Source organism: Lytechinus variegatus, chromosome 2 (genome assembly GCF_018143015.1).
Source record: "Lytechinus variegatus isolate NC3 chromosome 2, Lvar_3.0, whole genome shotgun sequence".
Taxonomy (NCBI): Eukaryota; Metazoa; Echinodermata; class Echinoidea; order Temnopleuroida; family Toxopneustidae; genus Lytechinus; species Lytechinus variegatus.
In genome coordinates, this window is record NC_054741.1 from 69,932,395 (window position 1) to 69,954,140 (window position 21,746).

At 36.8% G+C, this 21,746-nt stretch overlaps 1 protein-coding gene and 1 long non-coding RNA gene across 3 annotated transcripts; both read left to right on the forward strand.

The window, feature by feature from the left end:
- Positions 1-6: 6 nt before the first annotated feature.
- Positions 7-16,870, forward strand: LOC121408840 (WSC domain-containing protein 2-like). 2 transcript variants are annotated; one of them, XM_041600508.1, is made up of 6 exons: positions 20-94; positions 7,036-7,287; positions 11,962-12,509; positions 12,966-13,127; positions 14,047-14,250; positions 15,997-16,870. In XM_041600508.1, the coding sequence occupies exons 3-6, from the start codon at positions 12,269-12,271 to the stop codon at positions 16,350-16,352; spliced, it is 963 nt and encodes a 320-aa protein (XP_041456442.1). In that variant the 5' UTR covers positions 20-94; positions 7,036-7,287; positions 11,962-12,268; the 3' UTR covers positions 16,353-16,870. The 2 variants fall into 2 exon arrangements, with proteins under 2 accessions (XP_041456441.1, XP_041456442.1); XM_041600507.1 differs by lacking the exon at positions 7,036-7,287 and having other exon boundaries at positions 7-94.
- A 219-nt stretch (positions 16,871-17,089) lies between these two features.
- LOC121408842 lies at positions 17,090-20,743 on the forward strand. Its single transcript, XR_005969091.1, has 2 exons — positions 17,090-19,012; positions 19,099-20,743. It is a non-coding gene; the product is annotated as an uncharacterized LOC121408842 (long non-coding RNA).
- The last annotated feature ends 1,003 nt before the right edge of the window (positions 20,744-21,746 follow it).

Sequence of the window (21,746 nt, forward strand, 5' to 3'; positions counted from 1 at the left end):
CCCGGCCCTCGCCTAACGATCTGCGTTGCAAACTTCATGCCACGGGCCGGTCTGTCTGGAGAGATTTTTCACAAGGCCGCTGTGAATCTTACAGGTAAATAAAAACGAAAAGTCCGAGTGACATGTGATAATATTTTCCTCCTCACATTCATACACTATTTTTATAATAAAACATGTCGTTCTGTTCATTCTTCCAAGACCAAGTCCCAAGTTGCTTGATAAATCCCGGAGTCATTGCCAAAATAGCACTGTTATGTTAGTTTCAGTGCGTGCGATATGTGTATGCACGCAAGTAAACGGGCGATGACACAATACCGTGAATATCGAATCCAAATTGCGCATGAGCCTAATCGCCAGGGGCTATAATGTGAAAATTGTCTCGGGACGTTCCACAGTTAAATCATGTATTTTTCTCTAAATTTTACAAAGAGATTGAAGTTTCCTTGGTGTTTAAGGGGCCACTGCCCTCAGTGCCCTGGCCTGTGTTGGTATTAAAGCCATATAAAGGGTGCATGCATGTCTGATATCCACCCAGTCATCTGAAAATTTAAATTTTAACTTCAAGTTCAGACGGGGACGGGACAACTCGGACCACGGGACATCTCGGACCGCGGGCCGAGTTGTCCCACCCAGTACGAGATTTTTTTTCCACAAGTTTGTGTCTATTTTTCCGTAATTTCGAAATTTCTTGTAAAGATTTTTTTAGAGATATGGTCTGATGGTAATGTTCACATTTTATTACTTTTTTTCGCTGAAATAAAAAAAAGTGTAATTTTAGGCGTTTTTCGACAGCTCGCGATTCCCATAGGCGAGCGTGTATTAACTGTGTCGGTGCTCGGCTCGGCCCCGCTCAATAACTGACTTGATTTTGTGATCATTTCTCCTCAAAGTACCACTTTTATGGCAGTGTATACAGCCACACGCGTGTGTCTTTACCATCCAGCCACAAGCGTGTGGTTATATCCAGAACACCTATCTGTGGCCGTGGATACCGCCACACGCCGCCAGTAATAACAGTAAAACGCGTATGTAGGTATCACGATCAAAATAACGCGTATCACGATCAAAATAACCTAATTTCTTCATTAAATTCTTACATTCTAAACCACTGATTTCTTTAAATCTTGTCAATTTCATTCTCACCGTCTTCTTTCCTTGCTTTTCTTGTCTTGTTACAAAAGGCCGCCTGTTAAATAGCAAATTTCCACACTTTTTCTACTTGTGTCGATTCTCTACTGACTCTAGGCTATGTGCGCGTACGTGCGTACGTACGAAACTCGGGATTCTTAACGCTTGGTACGAAAACTGTGTATGTCTACTACTGCGCTGCTGCGCTAACGCTGTATGGGTCTGCCACCGCGAAGGAGGCCAGAATCGACACAAGTAGAAAAAGAGAATTTGTTGTTAAACAGACGACCGTTTGTAACAAGACAAGAAAAGCAAGGAGAGAAGACGGTGAGAATGAAATTGAAACGATCTAAGGATATCAAAGGGGTTTAGAATGTAAGAATTTAATGAAGAAATGAGGTTATTTTGATCGTGATATAGACGGTCAGACCTACATACGTGTTTTACTGTTATTACTGGCGGCGTGTGGCGGTATCCACAGATAGGTGTTCTGGATATAACCACACGCTTGTGGCTGGATGGTAAAGACACACGCGTGTGGCTGTATACACTGCCCACTTTTATCGCAGAAGATGGACTTTGTTGTATTCCATTACCTCCATTTTCTCATCACAAGGATAAAATTTGGTGTATTTGCACGATTTTGATCAAGTTTTTCACCTTTTTCTCTCTGGTCGCAAGAAGCGAACAACCGATGAACGGTCCGCTGCTCTTCATCGTAATTCTCCGTAGCTCGGCCGCCTAAACTGGCGGGGTGGGATTTAGCCCGAATCCACAATGGAAGTGGGCGTGCAGTCAAAGAGCTGAGCTTGACTGAGTGAGAGAGAGTGAACTAGAGTTTGAAGCTTGGCAGTGTCGTATAGGCTCTGCCTTTTTTTGTAAATATATATTTTTCAATTTTTTCTATATTGATTTTCCCTGGTTTCGAGCTCTAATGTAATGATATAATTATGCTTCAATTTCTTTGACTGAGTGTGACTATGGTGTGGATGTTTGAGTTGCTCAAAAATATTTTTACGTGGGTGGGGGCTCGGGGCGATTTCACTCTTGCCCCCGAAATGCGAAAAAAATATATTCGGGGTGTAGCTGTGTGGGCATGCCGGGCTGAGGCTAGCCATCAATAATTTTTTTTTTTTTGGAGAGGGGGGGGGGGCTTAATTTTTCACTTTAAATTGATCATTTTTAGGCCTTTTTTCCATTTTATTTTTAATATTGAATTTCCGTGGTGTAGAGTTGAGTTTTAAGTTGCAATAATCAATATGCTTTAATTTCTTTGACTTTGAATGTGACTGTGGTGTGGATGTTTGAGTCGAACAAAAAATACTTTTACGTGGGTGGGGGCTCGGGGCGATTTCACTCCTGCCCCCTAAATGCGAAAAATATTCGGGATGTAGCTGTGTGGGCATGCCGGGCTGAGGGTAGCCCTCAATAAAAAAATGTTGGGTTTTTTTTGGGGGGGGGCTTAATTTTTCACTTTAAATTTATTATTTTTAGGCCTATTTTTTGTACATTTTATTTTTCATATTGAGTTTCCCTGGTGTAGAGAGTTGAGTTTTAAGTTGCAATAATTAATATGCTTCAGTTTCTTTGATTTTGAGTGTGACTGTGGTGTGGATGTTTGAGCCGAACAAAAAATACGTGGATGGGGGCTCCGAGCATTTTCACTCCTGCCCCCGAAATGTGAAAATGTTCTAGGTGTATCTGTGTGGGCATGCCAATTTCATTTTTAATTTTTATATTGAGTTTCCTTTGTGTAGAGAGCAGAGTTTTGGATATAGGGTGAAAGGGACGACGATGTGAGGGATGGCGATGATAGCATACCGGCGATAACGAGGGGTGGGCCTTGATGAGAGGGACGAGGAGGTGAGAGATGGTGATAAGAGGGATGAGGATCTTTGATGACTCTTGATGAGGGGGGGGGATGATGAGAGGGACAAAGGGAAAGAGATGGAGATGAGGATGTGAGGGATGGCGATGATAAGGGGTGGGCCTTGATGATGAGAGGGAAGAGGAGGTGCATGAGGGATATAAATAAGAGATGATGATGATGACTCTTGATAAGAGGGGTGCATGAGATGGTGAGAAGGACGAGGATGTGCTTTAAAATGCAGCGATAATATTGTTTTTCCTTATCCGATTTTGATCAAATTTTTATTGTTTCTTTGCTCAAATCATATCATTATCAGCCTCGGGTTCCCCATTGTCACTTATATATAGCTCATTAATCTTGCCACAATTTGGTCCAGTTGTTCAAATTATCTAGTAAATACAATATATTTTACTAATTGCAGAAGCTCGTCTTAAGAGTCATTGAGAAGGTGATCATACCTGCAACTTGCATGATTAATGTAAATATATACCAAAAGTCAACAATTTTCTAACTGGTACACCTTAAATGATTTCATCCATACATGATACAAGGAACTAGAAAATGTAGATTGGAAAACAACACTAGGGCAACTTAGTGTTAGATACAAAGTTCACTTTCTAGAATGGGTGAAACAAAAACAACATCACTCCAAAGGAACTGCAAAAATTATTTGATAAAAACCAAACCCTCTTCATAGTTGCTATTTGCAATATTGTATTGACGACTCTTCTCCTGTTTTTAAAACCCAGACAAGAATGACTTGTTGTTACCCCCCCCCCCTCCTTGTACCTGTCATTTCTTTGTATTTTCCCTCTTTTTCTTTGTTTTTTTTCTATTGATCGATGTTTCATTGTTGAGTATTGTCTTTTTTTATTCCAGTAATAGAATATAAATTTAATTGAAATGAGAGTGATGAACATAATGAGAAAGGGAGACAATGATAAGATAAGAATGGAGATAAAATATGATTTGAAAATATTACAATTTACAGAATATAACATATTATTTTCTATTTATTCAAAGTTCATAATTCATTTTTATTCAGGTTTGCATTTTAAATTCAAACAAGTTAATTAGGTGATGCATTTTGGAACAATACTAAATTAAATACATTTTACTTGAATAAACAATAATTGGTAAAAATGCAAAACATAAAACTTATTTAATTTGGTATTCTTTCCTCCTGTAAAAATTAAAACTAAATAATATGGACATAAGTTCTAGTGGCGAATCGAGGGAGGGGGCACATTCGCCCCCCTTAAAAAGTACTGAAAAGGCAACTTACAACATTTTTTTCTTTTTTTTTTGCTTGTCAAATTTTTCCTGAGAAAAAATTACTGTGATTTGGCAGTAAAGACCTTTTGTCAAAAATTCCTAGACAAAATGCCCCCCGGCCCTGTAGGGAAATTTTGGATCCGGCCCTGATTATATTTCAAATGGGAATAAGACTGAGTGGCCTAAAACTTGATTAAAAAATATTCTAAGCTGTAGGGCAAGGCTTCAGTCTCCAAGCTCACGACTGTACAAGTATGTCCACTTCCATTGGCAATTGTGGCTGAATTCCATCCCGGCAGCCTGACATCCACCCTTGAGACCAAGAAATGAAATTAAAGAAAGTAAATCAGTTTTATTTTAAATCCTGTAAAAAATACAAATAATTAATTTAATTAAAAATCAAGCCCCCAAATAAAACACTTTTTTTAATTGATGGCTACCCTCAGCCTGACATGCCCACACAGATACACTTAGATCATTTTCACATTTCGGAGGCAGAGTGAAATCGCCCTGAGCCACCACCCTAGCTCGTAAAAGTATTTTGTTCGACTCAAAACATCCACACCACGGTCACACTCAAAGTCAAAGAAATTGAAGCATATTAATTATTGCAACTTAAAACTCAACTCTCTACACCAGGGAAACTCAATATGTACAAAAAATAGGCCTAAAAATAATAAATTTAAAGTGAAAAATTAAGCCCCCCCCAAAAAAAACAACATTTTTTTATTGAGGGCTACCCTCAGCCCGGCATGCCCACACAGCTACATCCCAAATATTTTTCGCATTTAGGGGGCAGGAGTGAAATCGCCCCGAGCCCCCACCCACGTAAAAGTATTTTTTGTTCGACTCAAACATCCACACCACAGTCACATTCAAAGTCAAAGAAATTAAAGCATATTGATTATTGCAACTTAAAACTCAACTCTACACCACGGAAATTCAATATTAAAAATAAAATGGAAAAAAGGCCTAAAAATGATCAATTTAAAGTGAAAAATTAAGCCCCCCCCCCCTCTCTCTCAAAAAAAAAAAATTATTGATGGCTAGCCTCAGCCCGGCATGCCCACACAGCTACACCCCGAATATATTTTTTTCGCATTTCGGGGGCAAGAGTGAAATCGCCCCGAGCCCCCACCCACGTAAAAAAAATATTTTTGAGCAACTCAAACATCCACACCATAGTCACACTCAGTCAAAGAAATTGAAGCATAATTATATCATTACAATCTTAGAGCTCGAAACCAGGGAAAATCAATATAGAAAAAATTGAAAAATATATATTTACAAAAAAAGGCAGAGCCTATACGACACTGCCAAGCTTCAAACTCGAGTTCACTCTCTCTCACTCAGTCAAGCTCAGCTCTTTGCTGTGCACGCCCACTTCCATTGTGGATTCGGTCTGAATCCCACCCCGCCAGTTTAGGCGGCCGAGCTACAGAGAATTACGATGAAGAGCAGCGGACCGTTCATCGGTTGTTCGCTTCTTGCGACCAGAGAGAAAAAGGTGAAAAACTTGATCAAAATCGTGCAAATACACCAAATTTTATCCTTGTGATGAGAAAATGGAGGTAATGGAATACAACAAAGTCCATCTTCTGCAATAAAAGTGGTACTTTGAGGAGATATGATCACAAAATCAAGTCAGTTATTGAGCGGGGCCGAGCCGAGCACCGACACAGTTAATACACGCGCGCCTATGGGAATCGCGAGCTGTCGAAAAACGCCTAAAATTACACTTTTTTTTATTTCAGCGAAAAAAAAGTAATAGAAAGTGAAGAACATTACCATCAGACCATATCTCTAGAAAATCTTTACAAGAAATTAAGAAATTACGGAAAAATAGACGCAAATTTGTGAGAAAAAAATCTCGTAATTGGTGGGACAACTCGGCCCGCGGTCCGAGATGTCCCGTGGTCCGAGTTGTCCCTGATTCCTTCAGACATGCCATAAATTTATTTATTCCACACAAAAGTATCAGTTGATATTGTTATTAATGTTCCTTATGAGTATACAGTAAAGTGTGCTAAAAAATCTCATTAAGAATTGAGAGAAATGTATGATTTTCTTGTAAAAAAACTTGGTCAGTAGAGGCGCACGGCCAATATGGGAGACTCTCTCCAATAGGGGAGACAATCTCCCACTTTGGAGACTTGCTTTGCAAAAGGACAAAAGAAACAACACCAACAAAAGCATGATTTTTTCCACCCAAAATTTTGTCTCACTGACGTCAGAAGCCCATTTGTTTTGTATGTGATTGACAACAAAAATCCTTATCAAAACAAAAGTAGACGGTGAATTTTTAAAGTAGACGGTGAAAAGGGGTAATTTGTCATGAGGAATCTGCTTATCACATTTTTATTTGCCGCCAAGGTAATCCTTTTGCCGCAAATGTAAACAAAGGAAATTAGTCTCCAAAACGGGAGACTGTCTCTGAAATTGGATACCCAAATTCTTTACAAAAGTCTCTGATATTGGAGATAATTTCCCACATTGGAGACAGTCTCCAATATTGGCCGTGCGCCTCTACTGTTGGTCAGTCATTTTCAAATTAAACCAAAAAATGGAACCCCATGTATTTTTACATGTAACCATTCACTTTACACACGATTCAGAGATTTTGATTTTGAGGCCGTCACATGAAATGCGTGGAAGTGAAATTCATTATTTTTCCACCATTTTGAGTCAGATTTTTAATCATCTGTCTATTTACATTACACAGATAAAGTTTGTGGTCGTTGTGTGTCTCTTTATTTGAACAGAGACTCCAACCCCAAACACCTGATCTGGAGATTCCCCCGCCTGGATCCCGTAGCAAACTGGAGACTCGAATGAGATGTGCACTTTGAGTGCGAAGTCCCTTGCGGCCAGAGTCCTGGGCCCACTAAAAGGGTCCAGGAAGCTCTAGATAGATGCTCTCTTATGCTATCTCAGGCTAATTTTTTAATACGACAGCAGCAGTGGTGTAATGAATTAAAAATTCGAAGGGATAGATATGGCATATCGTGTAAAATGTGAGCAAGTGAAAATTTTGATGTTTTATTTCAGAAATCCAATTTTGTTGTAGATTTCGACATATTAAAAAAATGATATCACATTTCGATCACCCGACTGTCTATCCTTTTCTCTCTTTTATTTCTTGGTCATGACTTTTTTGCCCCCCCCCCCCAGAGATGCCAAGCTCAAAGACCAGCTATGCGTGAGATTTTCTGTGAATCTGAGTGAGATCACAGACATTGTGTACAATGTATATGGGGATAGGCTGTGATAGTTGCGTGAGACAGAGATTTGAGGGAATAAACAAGAGTCCAAAATGCTTGAGTCTCACGCATAATGCGTGAGACTTGGTAGCTCTGCCCCAGTGCCCCTCCTCCCATCTGTACGACTTAGGAGGGTACCAAGTAGTTAACAATTGAATGAATCAAATCATACATTTTGGCTCGATAAAACTTAATAAAATTTCATATATATATCATTATTCATGCATGCATAGAAAATTGATAAGCATGTGCGAAATCATTTTTGTGATGCCTTTATCTGTATCAACCAGTGAAGACATACTACTTCACCTGACACTGCCTTAAAATTGACATTTCCATCTATCTTGTCTCAATACTTGATGATTTCTGGAGTAAGATTGCTCCAAACGCCATAGCGGGGCGCGCCCATGGACGAGATCGCGCAGCGTTGACGCTCTACTTAAGTCTTAAACTTGAATATCGGCTTTGATATGGAAATTTAATTCCAGTTTTTTAAAAAGCGTTTGGGCGGGAGAAAGATCATTTAAAGCGGGAGAAAAATATGCGAGAGACACAGGGCCTGGGCAGGAGATAAAAAATCTCAAGCGGGAGAACAGGAGATTTTGTGAAAGCGGTAGTGTTGGAGTCTCTGTTAGAATCGAGCAGATACGCATATGTGCAGACTTTGGGGACCTTAACATACTGACTGCTGGAAGGACAAAGCTTCTTTGGTTGTTTCGCTGGACTACTTCTTGCTTTGAACACTACATTAAAAAAAAGTTTCAAAAATGTTTCAAATTCTAATTCTTCCAAGCAGACGGATTTGAACTGTCTTGTGAGTTGTAGGAGAGCAATTTAGAAATCTAAATTACATGTAGCTGGGCTGACGTCTATTTAGAGGAGTTTTCAAAGATATACTGGTAGTGGTATACAGTTGAGGCCAGAAGTTTACATACACCTGGTGAAAAAGATATTTTTCTCATTTTTTCATCATTTTTTGTCCCTCAACCAGTTGTATTGCCAATTAGATTAGAAGAATTATCCATATACTTTATGCCCAAGGTGTATATTTCATATAAAATGCTCAGATATTTTTAACATGGTTTATAATATCTATATTTCTGAAAAATCAATGGGTCAAAAGTTTACATACACTTCACTGTTGAAGTGATAAAATGCGTTTAAAAAGAGGTGCCATGGCTTTCAAGTGGACTTGGTTTCCTTTAAATGACTTGAGGAATGTGATAATGCTATAATGTCAATTGAATAATGGCTGCAGAATTATGCATACCTCTTCCTTGGACATTTGAAGCATGATTCACATTCCATCTTTGTCAAGCAAAGCTAGAATATGACCGATGAATAGGTTTTTGACTTTTGAGTAGACTAGAAAATGGCAAAAAATGTTGCCCCGAAGTTCCTGCAGTGATTCAGTGTTGGTATCTATAAATGCTACCACCAATACCATGTTGATCAGCACTGCAACATTAGCACCATGGAGAAGTCAAAGCATTATACCGAAGACCGTAGGAAACGTGTTGTTGATTTACACAAGTCTGGTTCCTCTTTAGGAGTCATATCAAAGACTGTAATCATGCCTCGTGCTTCTGTGCAAACCATATTACGCAAGCATAACACTCTCGGCACAGGGCAGACTCTACCAAGATCAGGGAGAAAGCGAAAACTCAACCAGACAGCAGTACACAGGCTTGTCCGTACAGTTCAGCTTAACCCATGGATGACAAAAAAGAGATTTGCCAGGATCTTGAGGTTTCAGGAAGCAAGGTATTCCTCTCTACCATAAAGCGAGTCCTCCATGATCATGGACTGAGAGGCTGCAGGCCGGGGAAGAAGCCTAAACTCCAGGACCAACACCGTACAGCCAGACTGAAGTATGCTAATGAACACCTGGGCAGTGGCGGTGGCAGCATCATGTTGTGGGGATGCTTTGCAGCAAGTGGTACTGTCTCACTCCTGAATATTGATGGCACCATGAAGAAAGAGGACTACCTGAAAATTCTTCAGCTAAACCTGAAAAGGTCTGCTAAGAACCTCAATCTTAGTCAAAATTGGGTTCCAACATGACAATTAACCCGAAACACTAGAGTCCAGACCTGAACCCTATTGAGAACCTATGGACAGAACTCAAAAAGCATGTTCGGTCAAGGAAACCAAGGAATGTGACTCAAGTCAATGTCATCTGCCAAGAAGAGTGGTAAAAAATCCCATTGGAGGTCTGCAAGAAGCTAGTGTCGAATTGGCCACGTAGGCTGAGAGATGTGAAGACGAATGGAGGCAGTGCTACCAAGTATTAGGGCTGGTGTATGTAAACTTTTGACCCTCCAATAAACTGGAAATATATCTATTATGAACCATATATATGTCTCCAAGTGTTTTTATTTGAAGTATATGCCAGATATATTTAGAAAAGACCACACTTGTCTGCATCCATGAAATCATATGTTGGCAGGAATGAGTGAAAGTGTAAAAATTTGAGGATCATTGTTTGTCTACTAGGTGTATGTAAACTTTTGGCCCCAACTGTATATACGTGTATATATATGGATATCTTGGAAGATTTTTTTCCTGACCCTTTCCTTGAAAAATTCAATATTTCCCAGAATTTCTTAAATACTGAGAAGAGTGAAAACACTGCTCATACATGTAGGCTCAATGTCCCCCCCCCCCCCCCCCGGCATTGTAACTTTAAAGGACAAGTCCACCCCAACAAAAACTTGATTTGAATAAAAAGAGAAAAATGCAACAAACACAACACTGAAAATTTCTTCAAAATCGGATGTAAAATAAGAAAGTTATGACATTTTAAATTTGCTTCATTTCACAAAACAGTTATATGCACATCTCGCAAATGAGGGAACTGATGACATCACTATTTCTTTTGCATTTTATTATGTGAAATATGAAATATTTTTATTTTCTTGTCATTTTCATGTGAAATGAAGTTTCATTCCTCCCTAAACATGTGGAATTTCATTATTTTAACATTTTGTGGTTCAGGCAAGGAGGTCCTAATTGTCAAATTCGTAAAAATTGAAATATTGTATGATTCAAACAATAAAAAGCAAAAGAAATAGTGATTGAGTGACATCATCGACTCTCATTTGGATGTAACTAACTCGTTCATATAACTATTTTGTGAAAAATAAGCGAAACTTTGGAATGTCATAACTTTCTTATTTTACATCCGATTTTGATGAAATTTTCAGCATTGTGCTTGTCGGATTTTTCTCTATTGATTCAAATCAACATTTTTATGAGGTGAACTTGACCTTTAATGATAGTGTTATAAAAATGTACTGACTGAGATAGCACTGTTGATTACTAGATTTTTATATGCCAGTCTCTATGCCTACGGGATGTATTATGGTAGATCACGCTCGGTGTCCGTCCGTTAACTTTTCCTTCTAAATGTGATAACTTCAGTTTAACTTATACTAGGCTCATATAATTTGGTGTATATGATACTAGCATGGACCCCAGGAAGCCTATTAATTTTGAGGTCAAAGGTCAAGGTCACACTGACATGTTTTCATCTTACCCTTCTGAAGTCCTTTTTAACATGATAACTTTAGTTGACCTTAACCTAGGCTGATATAATTTGGTGTATATGATACTAGCATAGATCCTAGCAAGTTTTGAGGTCAGATGGTCAAAGGTGAAGTCGCCATCTTCCACTTTTTTGCGTGACCAATAGTTCCATTTTCCGCGTTACAGACGGGCGTTTTATGTGCTCGCCTTAGCGACACTCTTGTATTATTATTTTCAAAACTTAAATGATAAATCATATTCTTAAACCTATATTTTGGTGAGGAAATGTTATTTTAATGCTAAAAATCAAGAATTAATCTTTTAGCCATGGCATTGGTTCTCTGTATAGAGTGTATGAATGACTTCAGTCTATGGAGGAGGTGAAGCAAGAAGTAGTCCAGCAGAACAAACAATGAAGCAGAGACTAAAGCTTTCGGTCCAATTTGTCATGAATACTACTTAAAAGTTATAGAAAGTCCATAACTTTTGAAAAAGTGCAAAATAGATCATATATATGTATATATATGTAAAAGACGTAACTGCGCAGCTGTATGTCACACACGTGCGCATATCATAGTGTCTCGAGTGTAGACTTAGCCCTGTGCTGATTAAATTTCATGAAATTATTTATGCAAGCCTATATCTATGGCTTTGCTAAGCCGGTGCTGCGTTGCGCTGATTTTACAACCATACACCAAACTTCAACAGTTGAAGTTTTGACAGTGATCTTAAGAGTTGGCTTACCATTGTGGCCTGCAAGTCCTCCTTCGTCTTGGCATCTCTGATGAATGTGTTAAGTCCTTAGGAATTCCAGAAAAACATTGACCCATGTTTAATTGCTTTTATACATCTTAAAAACATATTTATTCTGTATTCATTTCTTCTCTAAATTGCTTCTAGATGCCTCATGCGGTATCTTCCAGCTATTGAGTTTTCCTTGAAACAAAAATGCTGGCATGATGTGAAACACCTCTCTAACTCTGTCATACATGATTGATCAGCATTCTTTTCATCATAAGAAGTCTTCTAGGATCAAGGTCTCGCAGGATATTTCTCACTTCTACTATTGAGTATTTTGCAGGACAGTCACTTGACAATAAACAGCCTAGAGGTATATCCTTCTTTGGCCTTCAATTCCTCAGGAATATACACTTCTATTAAAGAATTCTTCAAATTCTGAGAGAGTCTCCGGTCACACTTAAATGTCATGGCTGGGGTCAAGAACAAGCCCACTGGCCCCAGCAGCTTCTTGTTATGGCTATTCTACCGCATGTATTCGGCCAGGGTCACCATACTGTGGGTTATGACTGTGCTTCTAGTGCTTGTGTTTGTCATCTTTGGCTATGTGGATCAGTTCTGTCGGCACTGTGTGGAGTTGGATCTGCAGAAACAGCTTTCTAGAGATGGAAGGATCCAACAAATGGATCAGAACCCAACAGTTGGCAGCAGTAAGTTCAAACCTCTAAACAGCCCCTGAAAGTATATTCTTTGCTTTCTGTTTGTATTCTGCTATTTCCCTAGTTTCTCTTCATTCATGTTTATGGATGGCTCCTATTTGCCTTAATCGATTCTCGCATACAAATAATTTACCCTATACGCCATTATATTTGTATTATCAGTTTGGGTACCCCGGTAATCATTTATTTCTCATATTAAAATTCCTGTGTAATTGAACCCCCTTCCTTTCAAGAGAGATAGAGAGATGATTGAAGACCATTCATGGATAAATAACTTTATAAAAATAAACACCCTCACTATTCACCTGTCACCATTACCTATGCATCTTGTACTAGAAAGCGGAGGGACACTTTATATTAAAGTGATAATTTTGCATACCGTGCATGGAGGTTTCAGTACAATACTTCAAATTTTAAAATCTTGCCTGTATCCCTTTTCACTTTCAGACTCCTGTTTAGCAGTGAATTTTGCAGAGGAAGGCAGTCAAACGCTGTTAGCCTTGGCCAGCTATCCAGGGTCAGGGAACACTTGGTTGAGACATCTAATGGAACACTCTACAGGCATTTATACAGGCAGTGTCTACACTGACAAAAGACTCCAACAGGGTGGTAAGTCAAATGGAATTTTCTCCAAGAAGCATTCTGCCCTTAAAATGCAATAAAAATACTGAAAGGAATAGATCAATGGAAATAAAAAATTGAAGATTTTCAATAAAACCCCAATCTAATGCAAGTTGCAATAAATAATGTGATGCAATTCATAAATACAACTTAATAGTTAAATCTGTGCAGCTTTCTTCTAAATGCTAGCAAGGCAACCCTGACATGATGCAAAATTATAATGTTAATTGTTTGAGTTTTAAGCATTAAGAATTCTTATTTCTGAAGTTTATTATCTTTTTTAATGTCAGAAATGGAATTGAGATTGTAAAGAAAAGTTATTCTTTCAACTTTTGAATCTGACGATTTTTTTTTTTTTGGGGGGGGGGGCGGGGTTGCATGATTCAAAAGACATCATGCCGAACCTCCAAACAACAAAATATTGTAAAGGGTTTCATTAAAATCTATCCGTGGTGATGAAATGATTACATGTTTCAGAAGAATCGGCAAAGGAAGTTCCACAATCGAGATCTCCTAAAGTACAAAATTTACATTTTGGTGGGTAGATTATAATTACGGGTAATAGTAAACTAATTAAAACTAATTTTTTCATGGCTACTGAATGGGGCCAGTAGTGGCAATGACTTTTGAGAAGGAAATTTGATTCCATGTTCAATAGGCCTGTTAACTAAATGAATAAATTTTGCGGATGTCTATTTCCTGTCAACCTAGCAACAAGTTCTGGCTGTAACTTATTATTAATGAAGCTACAGTACTTGGAATCCAGTTTGCCCACATTAACTGTTGCTATGTCTGTCATTATATGACAAGCTTTATCATTGTCAATAACAACTTTTGTTTGAAAAGTATGCCTAAGATATGTTAACAGTCTTATTCAATTCAATTCTGTTTGTCCATATAATCTCAGGTTTCCATGGAGAAAGTGTCAACTTCATGAAGAAGAGCGTTCTTGGTGTGAAGATGCACCGATGCAGTAAGAAAGAGCTAGTGAAGTTTGAGGCACTCATTCTTCTTGTCAGGAACCCGTATCATGCCATGATCTCAGAATGGCATCGTTACCACTCCTCAGGCCATGTCAACAAAGCTGATGAAAAATCATTCCGCACAAAAGGTGAGTGTTCCTCAGTTGTATCCCCTTATACTTCTTTTTATTTGATTGCAGTTTGAAGTCAAAATGATAGCTCCAATGATTTATGCTACAGCCACACCTTCGCCAATTTGGCTTCATATTGATGCTTATTGTTCATACATATTATGGCCCGTATTCTGAAGTCAGGTTTAACTTAGACCATGGTCTAACTTTGTGCTAAAATTATTGGGAGCCAAAAATTCTGTTTATATTGTATAATTTCTTATGTTTACTATTTTGTTTCCTTTTGCTTTCATAATGAAGAAAAATACTTCAGTTATCATTCCCAGATAATTATGAACAATTTGGGTGTCATATGAGTTTAATAGTAAATTGAATGTATACTGTTAGGGATTTGTGCTCCAATTGGCTCTCCATAGTTACACCACAACTTTTAACTAGGGTTTGATTTAAACCAGAGTTCAGAATACGGGCCTAGAATGAAAGCACAGGTACCTGTTATATTCCCTTTGTTATTAAAAACAAAAACAAATACAACCATTGCAACCAAGTGCAAAGTACAATTGGCTCTTCCTAAAGCTTGTATGATTATGCTGTTGCTCACACATTGTGATTCCAGCTCTCTTTTCAATGTGCATGTTGACTGGTCTCATTAAGTTTTCTTAAAGGTCAAGTCCACCTCAGAAAAATGTTGATTTGAATCAATAGAGAAAAATCAGACAAGCACAATGCTGAAGATTTCATCAAAATCGGATGTAAAATAAGAAAGTTATGACATTTTAAAGTTTCGCTTATTTTTAACAAAATAGTTATATGAACGAGCCAGTTACATCCAAATGAGAGAGTTGATGATGTCACTCACTCACTATTTCTTTTGTTTTTTATTGTTTGAATTATACAATATTTCAATTTTTACGAATTTGATGATTAGGACCTCCTTGCCTGAAGCACAAAATGTTAAAATAATGGAATTCCACATGTTCAGGGAGGAATGAAACTTCATTTCACATGACAATGACGAGAAAATCAAAATATTTCATATTTCAAACAATAAAAAACAAAAGAAATAGTGAGTGAATGACATCGACTCTCTCATTTGGATGTAGCTGGCTAGTTCATATAACTGTTTTTGTGAGATGACGCAAAACTTTGAAATGTCATAACTTTCTTATTTTACATCCAATTTTGATGAAATTTTCAGTGTTATGCTTGTTGAATTTTTCTCTTTTTATTCAAATCAAGTATTTGTTGGGGTGGACTTGTCCTTTAAGTTACTTTTGGTATGTATAAAAAGCTGTTAATAGAAGATTTTATTTTCCATATGAGGTAATTCAGTACATCATCTCATGGTTACTAATTAAAATCCATGAATGCATCACAGTCAGATTGATGCGAGTCATACATAGGAGCTGATATTTTACTCCTGAAAAGAGCTGGAAATAGTGGAAAATTATAAATGTATGTAACTTATCTGAGTGGCGTTCTGAGTGACTTAAAGTGTGACTTAGAGTCGTAATTAAATTCCCAATTTTTTTTCACATAACAAAAAGGTATCACCACATTGGTCAAATCATACTAAGAGGATGCGCACACTGCGTATTGATCAGTAAGATTGTGCGTAACATAACATGCACATCAGCAATTAACAATTTCTCTAAGTCACTCTTTACTCTGTGGGAATCACCAAAAAAGGTTTCAGTTTGGAAGATTCCAGTAAAGTAACCACATCTTTTTCTCTCTCTCTATTCTTTCCTGTGTGTACTGTAGAATGGGAGGAGTTTGTTGAAGAAGAAAGTAGCCATTGGGAGAGGATGATGCGCAACTGTTTGAAGGACTCCCTGCGGACGATGGTTGTGTTCTATGAAAACCTTCAGGCCAACTTAGAAATGGAACTGGCACATATTCATCGCTTCCTACGGGTGCCCATAGACATTGAAAGGTTAAAATGCGTGAAGGGCCACTCGGAGGGGAAGTTTCATCGGGGGTCAGATCAAGAGTTTGACCCTTATACAGAAGAAATGGTTACCAAAATCAATAGGAGGATTGAAAATGCTGCAATTACTCTCAAGGACAAGGCCGATGTTAAATTTCCAGTGGATTACAGGAAGTTACCTGGCTCATAGCACAGGTCTTTAGATGAAATCATTTTGAATTAAAGCCAAACATTGCTCATGTAGGTGTAGGTACAAAATGCTTTATCACAATCATGAATTTTCTTTTACCAAGCCAAAGTTATTTTATACAGTAAGTTATGGGGATCATGAAAGAATCATGTCGCAACCCAACAAAAACCAAAAGCTACAGCATTTTAGAAGTGCCAGTAAGCAGGTCATTTAATTTTATGATACTATATACCAATTTGCAACTCAGATGATCAGTACTTGTGTGAAAATGTTACAGCAGTGAATAGCTTCAACAGAGATACCAGATTTCCAGCAATTGCTCTGAAAATCCAGCCCAGGCAGTGCATACTCAAATCATACTTTTTTTGTGTGTGTGCTTTATACCCCATTAACATTTGGTCTATGATCATCATAGAGTGCCCACCTGGGGATCGTATTCTGTTAAGCCTAACAATTTTCCTACAGTGGACTCAGGAATAAAATAGCGTACTTGACCTTGGCAACAGGCGTAAATTTGGCGCTTTGTGACAAAAGAGCACATCAGCATTGGACATTTTTTAACATATGCAGTAAAAAAGCGTAATTTATACAGGAAATCTGCATAAACCATGGGTTCAACCAATGATTTGCATAATCACCTTTGTGAATTTGGGCCTCAATGTAAGAATAATCCAAAGAATGATATCCAAATATCCAATAATATATCCAATAATATCCAATATCCAAAGAATAATAATCCAAAGAATAATATAAGAATAATCCAAAGAAAATGTGAAATGAATTTAATATGGTAATAGGAAATAAAAATATATTGGTGATGTTCTTTCTGAAATTGAGAGTGAAACAATGAATCATTATTAAGTCTGTGGCTTGCTTTTTTGGCTAATTACTAGTAACAAGTACCTGGTAGTTGCTCTTTACTACTATTATATGCACATTATATTTCTGAAGATGCAATGACAAGTTGGTCTCCTTTTTTTATTCTATTGGAATTAATTTCTTAAGCCCAGCACACAATATGCGATGCGATTGCACCAAGATTGGATTGCAACAAAATCACAAGGTGTGCGCCAACCGACAATGCGCTACAACTGCAACCCGCTTTGTTGCAGTAGGATCGCAGACCAAATCCCAGACATTTGATGTGTCAAAATTTTCTGCAATTTTGCTAATTTAAGCCAATCAGATTTGTCCTAGATGATGACACTATTGCAAATTTGCTGTGCTTCTGCAGCACAGACAACGTACACAGACAGGAAGAGGTGCCATGAGATGCAGTGCCCTGCAGAGCTGTTGCAATGTGTGCACTGGCCTGCGATGCCATTGCACTGATAATTGATGTTATTGGATCTCCGTGCAATGCAACCGCTGCTCATAGAGTGAACTGGGCTTTATTGTTACCACAATCGGAGCTCATTTTAAAATGCAAATGTAACCTCAAATTAGCATGCTATGTCCTTGCAATTTAATGCATGCCTGGTGCCTGGAATGCCATCTTACTATGATGCTATCTTGTTCTCTGTTATTGGTTTTAGAAGAACTTAGTACAATAAATTTGTACCTTGCGCTTCACGTCCAATGTTTTATCCGTAGGGAGATATTTTGGAGGTGACTTTCCTATTAGAAGCTGTTAGAATTTTTGTTGAATAATGTGTACATCATTGTATAATTTGAGCGATGCATTTTCAAATATTTTGATTAAACTAGCCATCAAGAGAATATCAAGGTTATATTAATTTCTTATGATGATGCATAGTCTTGTCATAATATGGGCATTTATGGTGGAAAAATTAAGTTTTAATTGCAAGAGCATGTAAAGATATTAAATTACCTGCAGTATATAGAGATACCAAGTGATCAATTTTTTCCCAATATGATTTTTCAAGGTGATTTTTTAAGTCTTTTAAATGTAGGGAAAATGTATGACATAATTTATAATTTTCAGAAAAGAAAAAAAAATCTTTCTTTTTTTTATTTGATTTAACATCAAAAATTATTTTAATGGGATATGGATGAATATAGGTATGCATGTAAAATCTAAAATTCCAGTATTATCAACATTGCATGTACAGCAGTTTCATAGTACTACTATTGTTTTAATCTCTGTGTGTGCTTTAATATTAATATGATCTGGCTTCTTTTTTATTTTGATGATGCATATATATGTATGAGTCTTGAGTTTTGCAACTTATTTATTTGATTTGTATGTTTCTTGTTGCTTTCATTTAACATTCTCTTCATTATCTTTAAATTAATTTACAAATTAATTCCTGACTTATTTTAACACACTTAAAATGTGAAATGAAAAATAGCTTTCTGATAGATGTATCTCTGCACAGTGTACTGTAAAGTGATTTTTTTTTGTATGTTCGAAACTTAGAATATGTTTGTTCCTTTATGCAATTTGAAATTATTATCAATCAGAATGCTTTTGTGGTGATGGTGTAATATTTTTCATGTAAATTTACTTGTGGTAGAATGTAAATAATGAATGCCATGCAATACCCTTATCATTTGCTATCTTTTTTTTTGTATCTCTTTTCATATTCTATCTCTGTAATATATGTAAGTTAGCATTGAATTACAGGCTTATCCTCCATTTTATTATCTCAGTCACAATTGTCCTTTAAATGTGTGCATGTAATCATAATTCTAAAAGTGTGAATATTATAGATGGCAGATTTTGGGAGAGGGGTTAAAGAAGAAGCAAAATCCTGTCATCCACGGTCCACCCAATTAAATCAAGATTAATATTTTTACTTTAAAATAATGATTTCACTGTTAGCTATCAGCATTCTCTATGATGTGATATGGGGTAAATGTATGTAAGAGGGTAGGACATCAGATTCTGGATGAAGTTGTTTTTTTAATTTAGACTTATTTTAAAGTTGAGCCTTTACTGACTGAGCACCTGTTAATATTAAATGTAGGCTTAGTGAATGTGCTCATGTTCATCAGATTTAGTCTTGCCTGTCCATGTTCACGCTCCACTACCGGTATATGCATTCACATTCTCCACTTGCCTGGGAGGAATTTTGAAGGCATATTTGAAGCACCTTTAGGGCTACAGATTCTAATGACTGTTAATATGCACCAATTTTCATCAATACACCCACCTCTGAGGGAAAAGAAATAGTATTGTTGGTTGTTTTTTACTCTTTGTAACAGTGAACTCATTTGAAATGGATATTTATATGCAGAATAGCTAATATATTTTTTATTCCAAATTATTGATCAATGTTTATCAAATAAATTGGAGGTGAAACAGATGTATAATATTAGATAGTGCCAAAATGTTCATATGTTAAGAGAGAAAGTCATGTCAAGTTTTTATGGGAAAATATGAAATGCCGGACTTAAGCCGGGCATACATAGTTTTGTATGTGTATTTTGAAAGAGACACAAAAATTGTATAAATGTCAAACGTTTCGATAAATTGTTGCTGACATAACTGCTTTTATCAGGCGAAATCTTGACTAAAAGGCTGATTAAATGTGCTCTGAGCAATTTTAGACTTGATCAAGTTTGTTGTATACAACTAAGTTAGTGTGTAGTTAAGTTTGAATTCAATACTATATCACATATATACTTCCACTTGATTCATATTAGTCAAAATTAGCAAAAATCAATATTGTCAATTAATGTTATGTAGCATTTCGTGGTTTCAAATTAATTTTCCAGTATTAATTAATCTACCATGTAAGTTATTGGGCTTAGTCTTGTCATCTAATATTTTCACATTAGTAATGATTTAAGTTGACTTATGATTATTTGCACAACTCTCTAATTAGAAAATCAATATGTATTTCTCAATTGTTATTTACACAACTGTAACTTTTGCTAATCATTTTGCATGTCTTAATATACATTTCCATGTAAAGGTGTATGTATTTATGAATTATCAGTATTATTGAATATTATATTCCTTGAAAAGTGGATAAACCTTTTGGACTAGATTATTGGACATACATGAAATCTGGTCCTGTTTGCATTAAACTTTACCTCGACAATCACTACACGGTACAGTTGCTCTTAAAACAACTTTAAATTAGGTTTTTCTGTGGAAGTTTGGATAAGTAGCCATTATTTTATTTTTTATCTTTCAATGAGTCTCCAGACTGATCATAGAGTTAGAAGTTGATGTTCTTTTTGATATTCACCAGTGCCACCAAAACCAAGGATTTCACTGAAATATTAAGAGCAAACATTAGTGCTGGTAATTTTCATGAAATTTCCCAAACTTTAAGAGAAAGTTGACCCTGAAGTTCAGTCTGTTTATTCAAATAAATCAAATGTGAATATTGCATATTTGAAATCAGAAAAAAGGATGATTATGTAATTTATGGTTTTCATTATTTGAGTGAAACAGAGTCATCAAAAAAGTACTTTTTTAAATTTTTTATCAGATTTTAAAGGGAAAGTTCACTTGAAGATGACTTGGTTTTAATGAATGCAGAAAAATAGAGAAAAGGGTTTATTTTCAATTGGTCCGACCAATGCCAATTTGTCCAATTACCAACTTGTCTACTATCATTTGGTCTATCATCAGTTCACTTTTCACATGGTCTAACTGCCATATCATCCACTCACCATTTCGTTGATAACCAGTTCGTCCAATATCCATTTAGTCCATATACCATTTGGTCTAATTGGACTAAGTGCTAATTGGGTGAAATGAATGAAAATAAAATGGATATTAGACCAAATGGTCATAGACAAACTAATGATTTGAAGAAGTGATGATTGGACCAAATGGTGGTTAGAAAAAATGGCAGACTAAGTGAAGGTAGTTCCTGTATGCAAGAAGTGGACTTTTTATTTCTTCGAAATCATGCATTGGAAAATGGGGGAGAAATAAGTATATTGAATAATGTGAATTATTAAGGGACAAATCGTAATAAAAAAATGTTTATTCCTCTGATGATCCAGCTGGCACAAATAACTTTAAAGTTATATGTTTACTTAAAATGTTCATTGATAGCAAAGCAATTTAAACAAGTTGCAATGTAATTTTGTTTTCCCCGAAAGGGGGGGGGATAACGTCAGGGATCTGGCTTGAAAATACAATGCGAGACATTTCAGGAAGTATGTGTTCTTCACTGCTATTCCCGCTTATTCATCTTTCCATAATAATCATTACATATGATTGTGGTCGTTTTGGGGGGCATCATCTCGGAGGGAAAAATGTTTTAAAAGATATATGAGCACGGTGAGTTCCGTCGTGTTCTCGCCTTCTTCCTTGAGAACGTGATCATTTAGAATTCCATCGCAAACCCAATTTCTTCACAAAAATGGGCTATGCTTAAAAGGTACTCAGCCTCAAGCGTAATATTCTGGCAAAAATCACTGCTATATTTACAGAACCCTGCATGGCTACTCCCCCCCCCCAAAAAA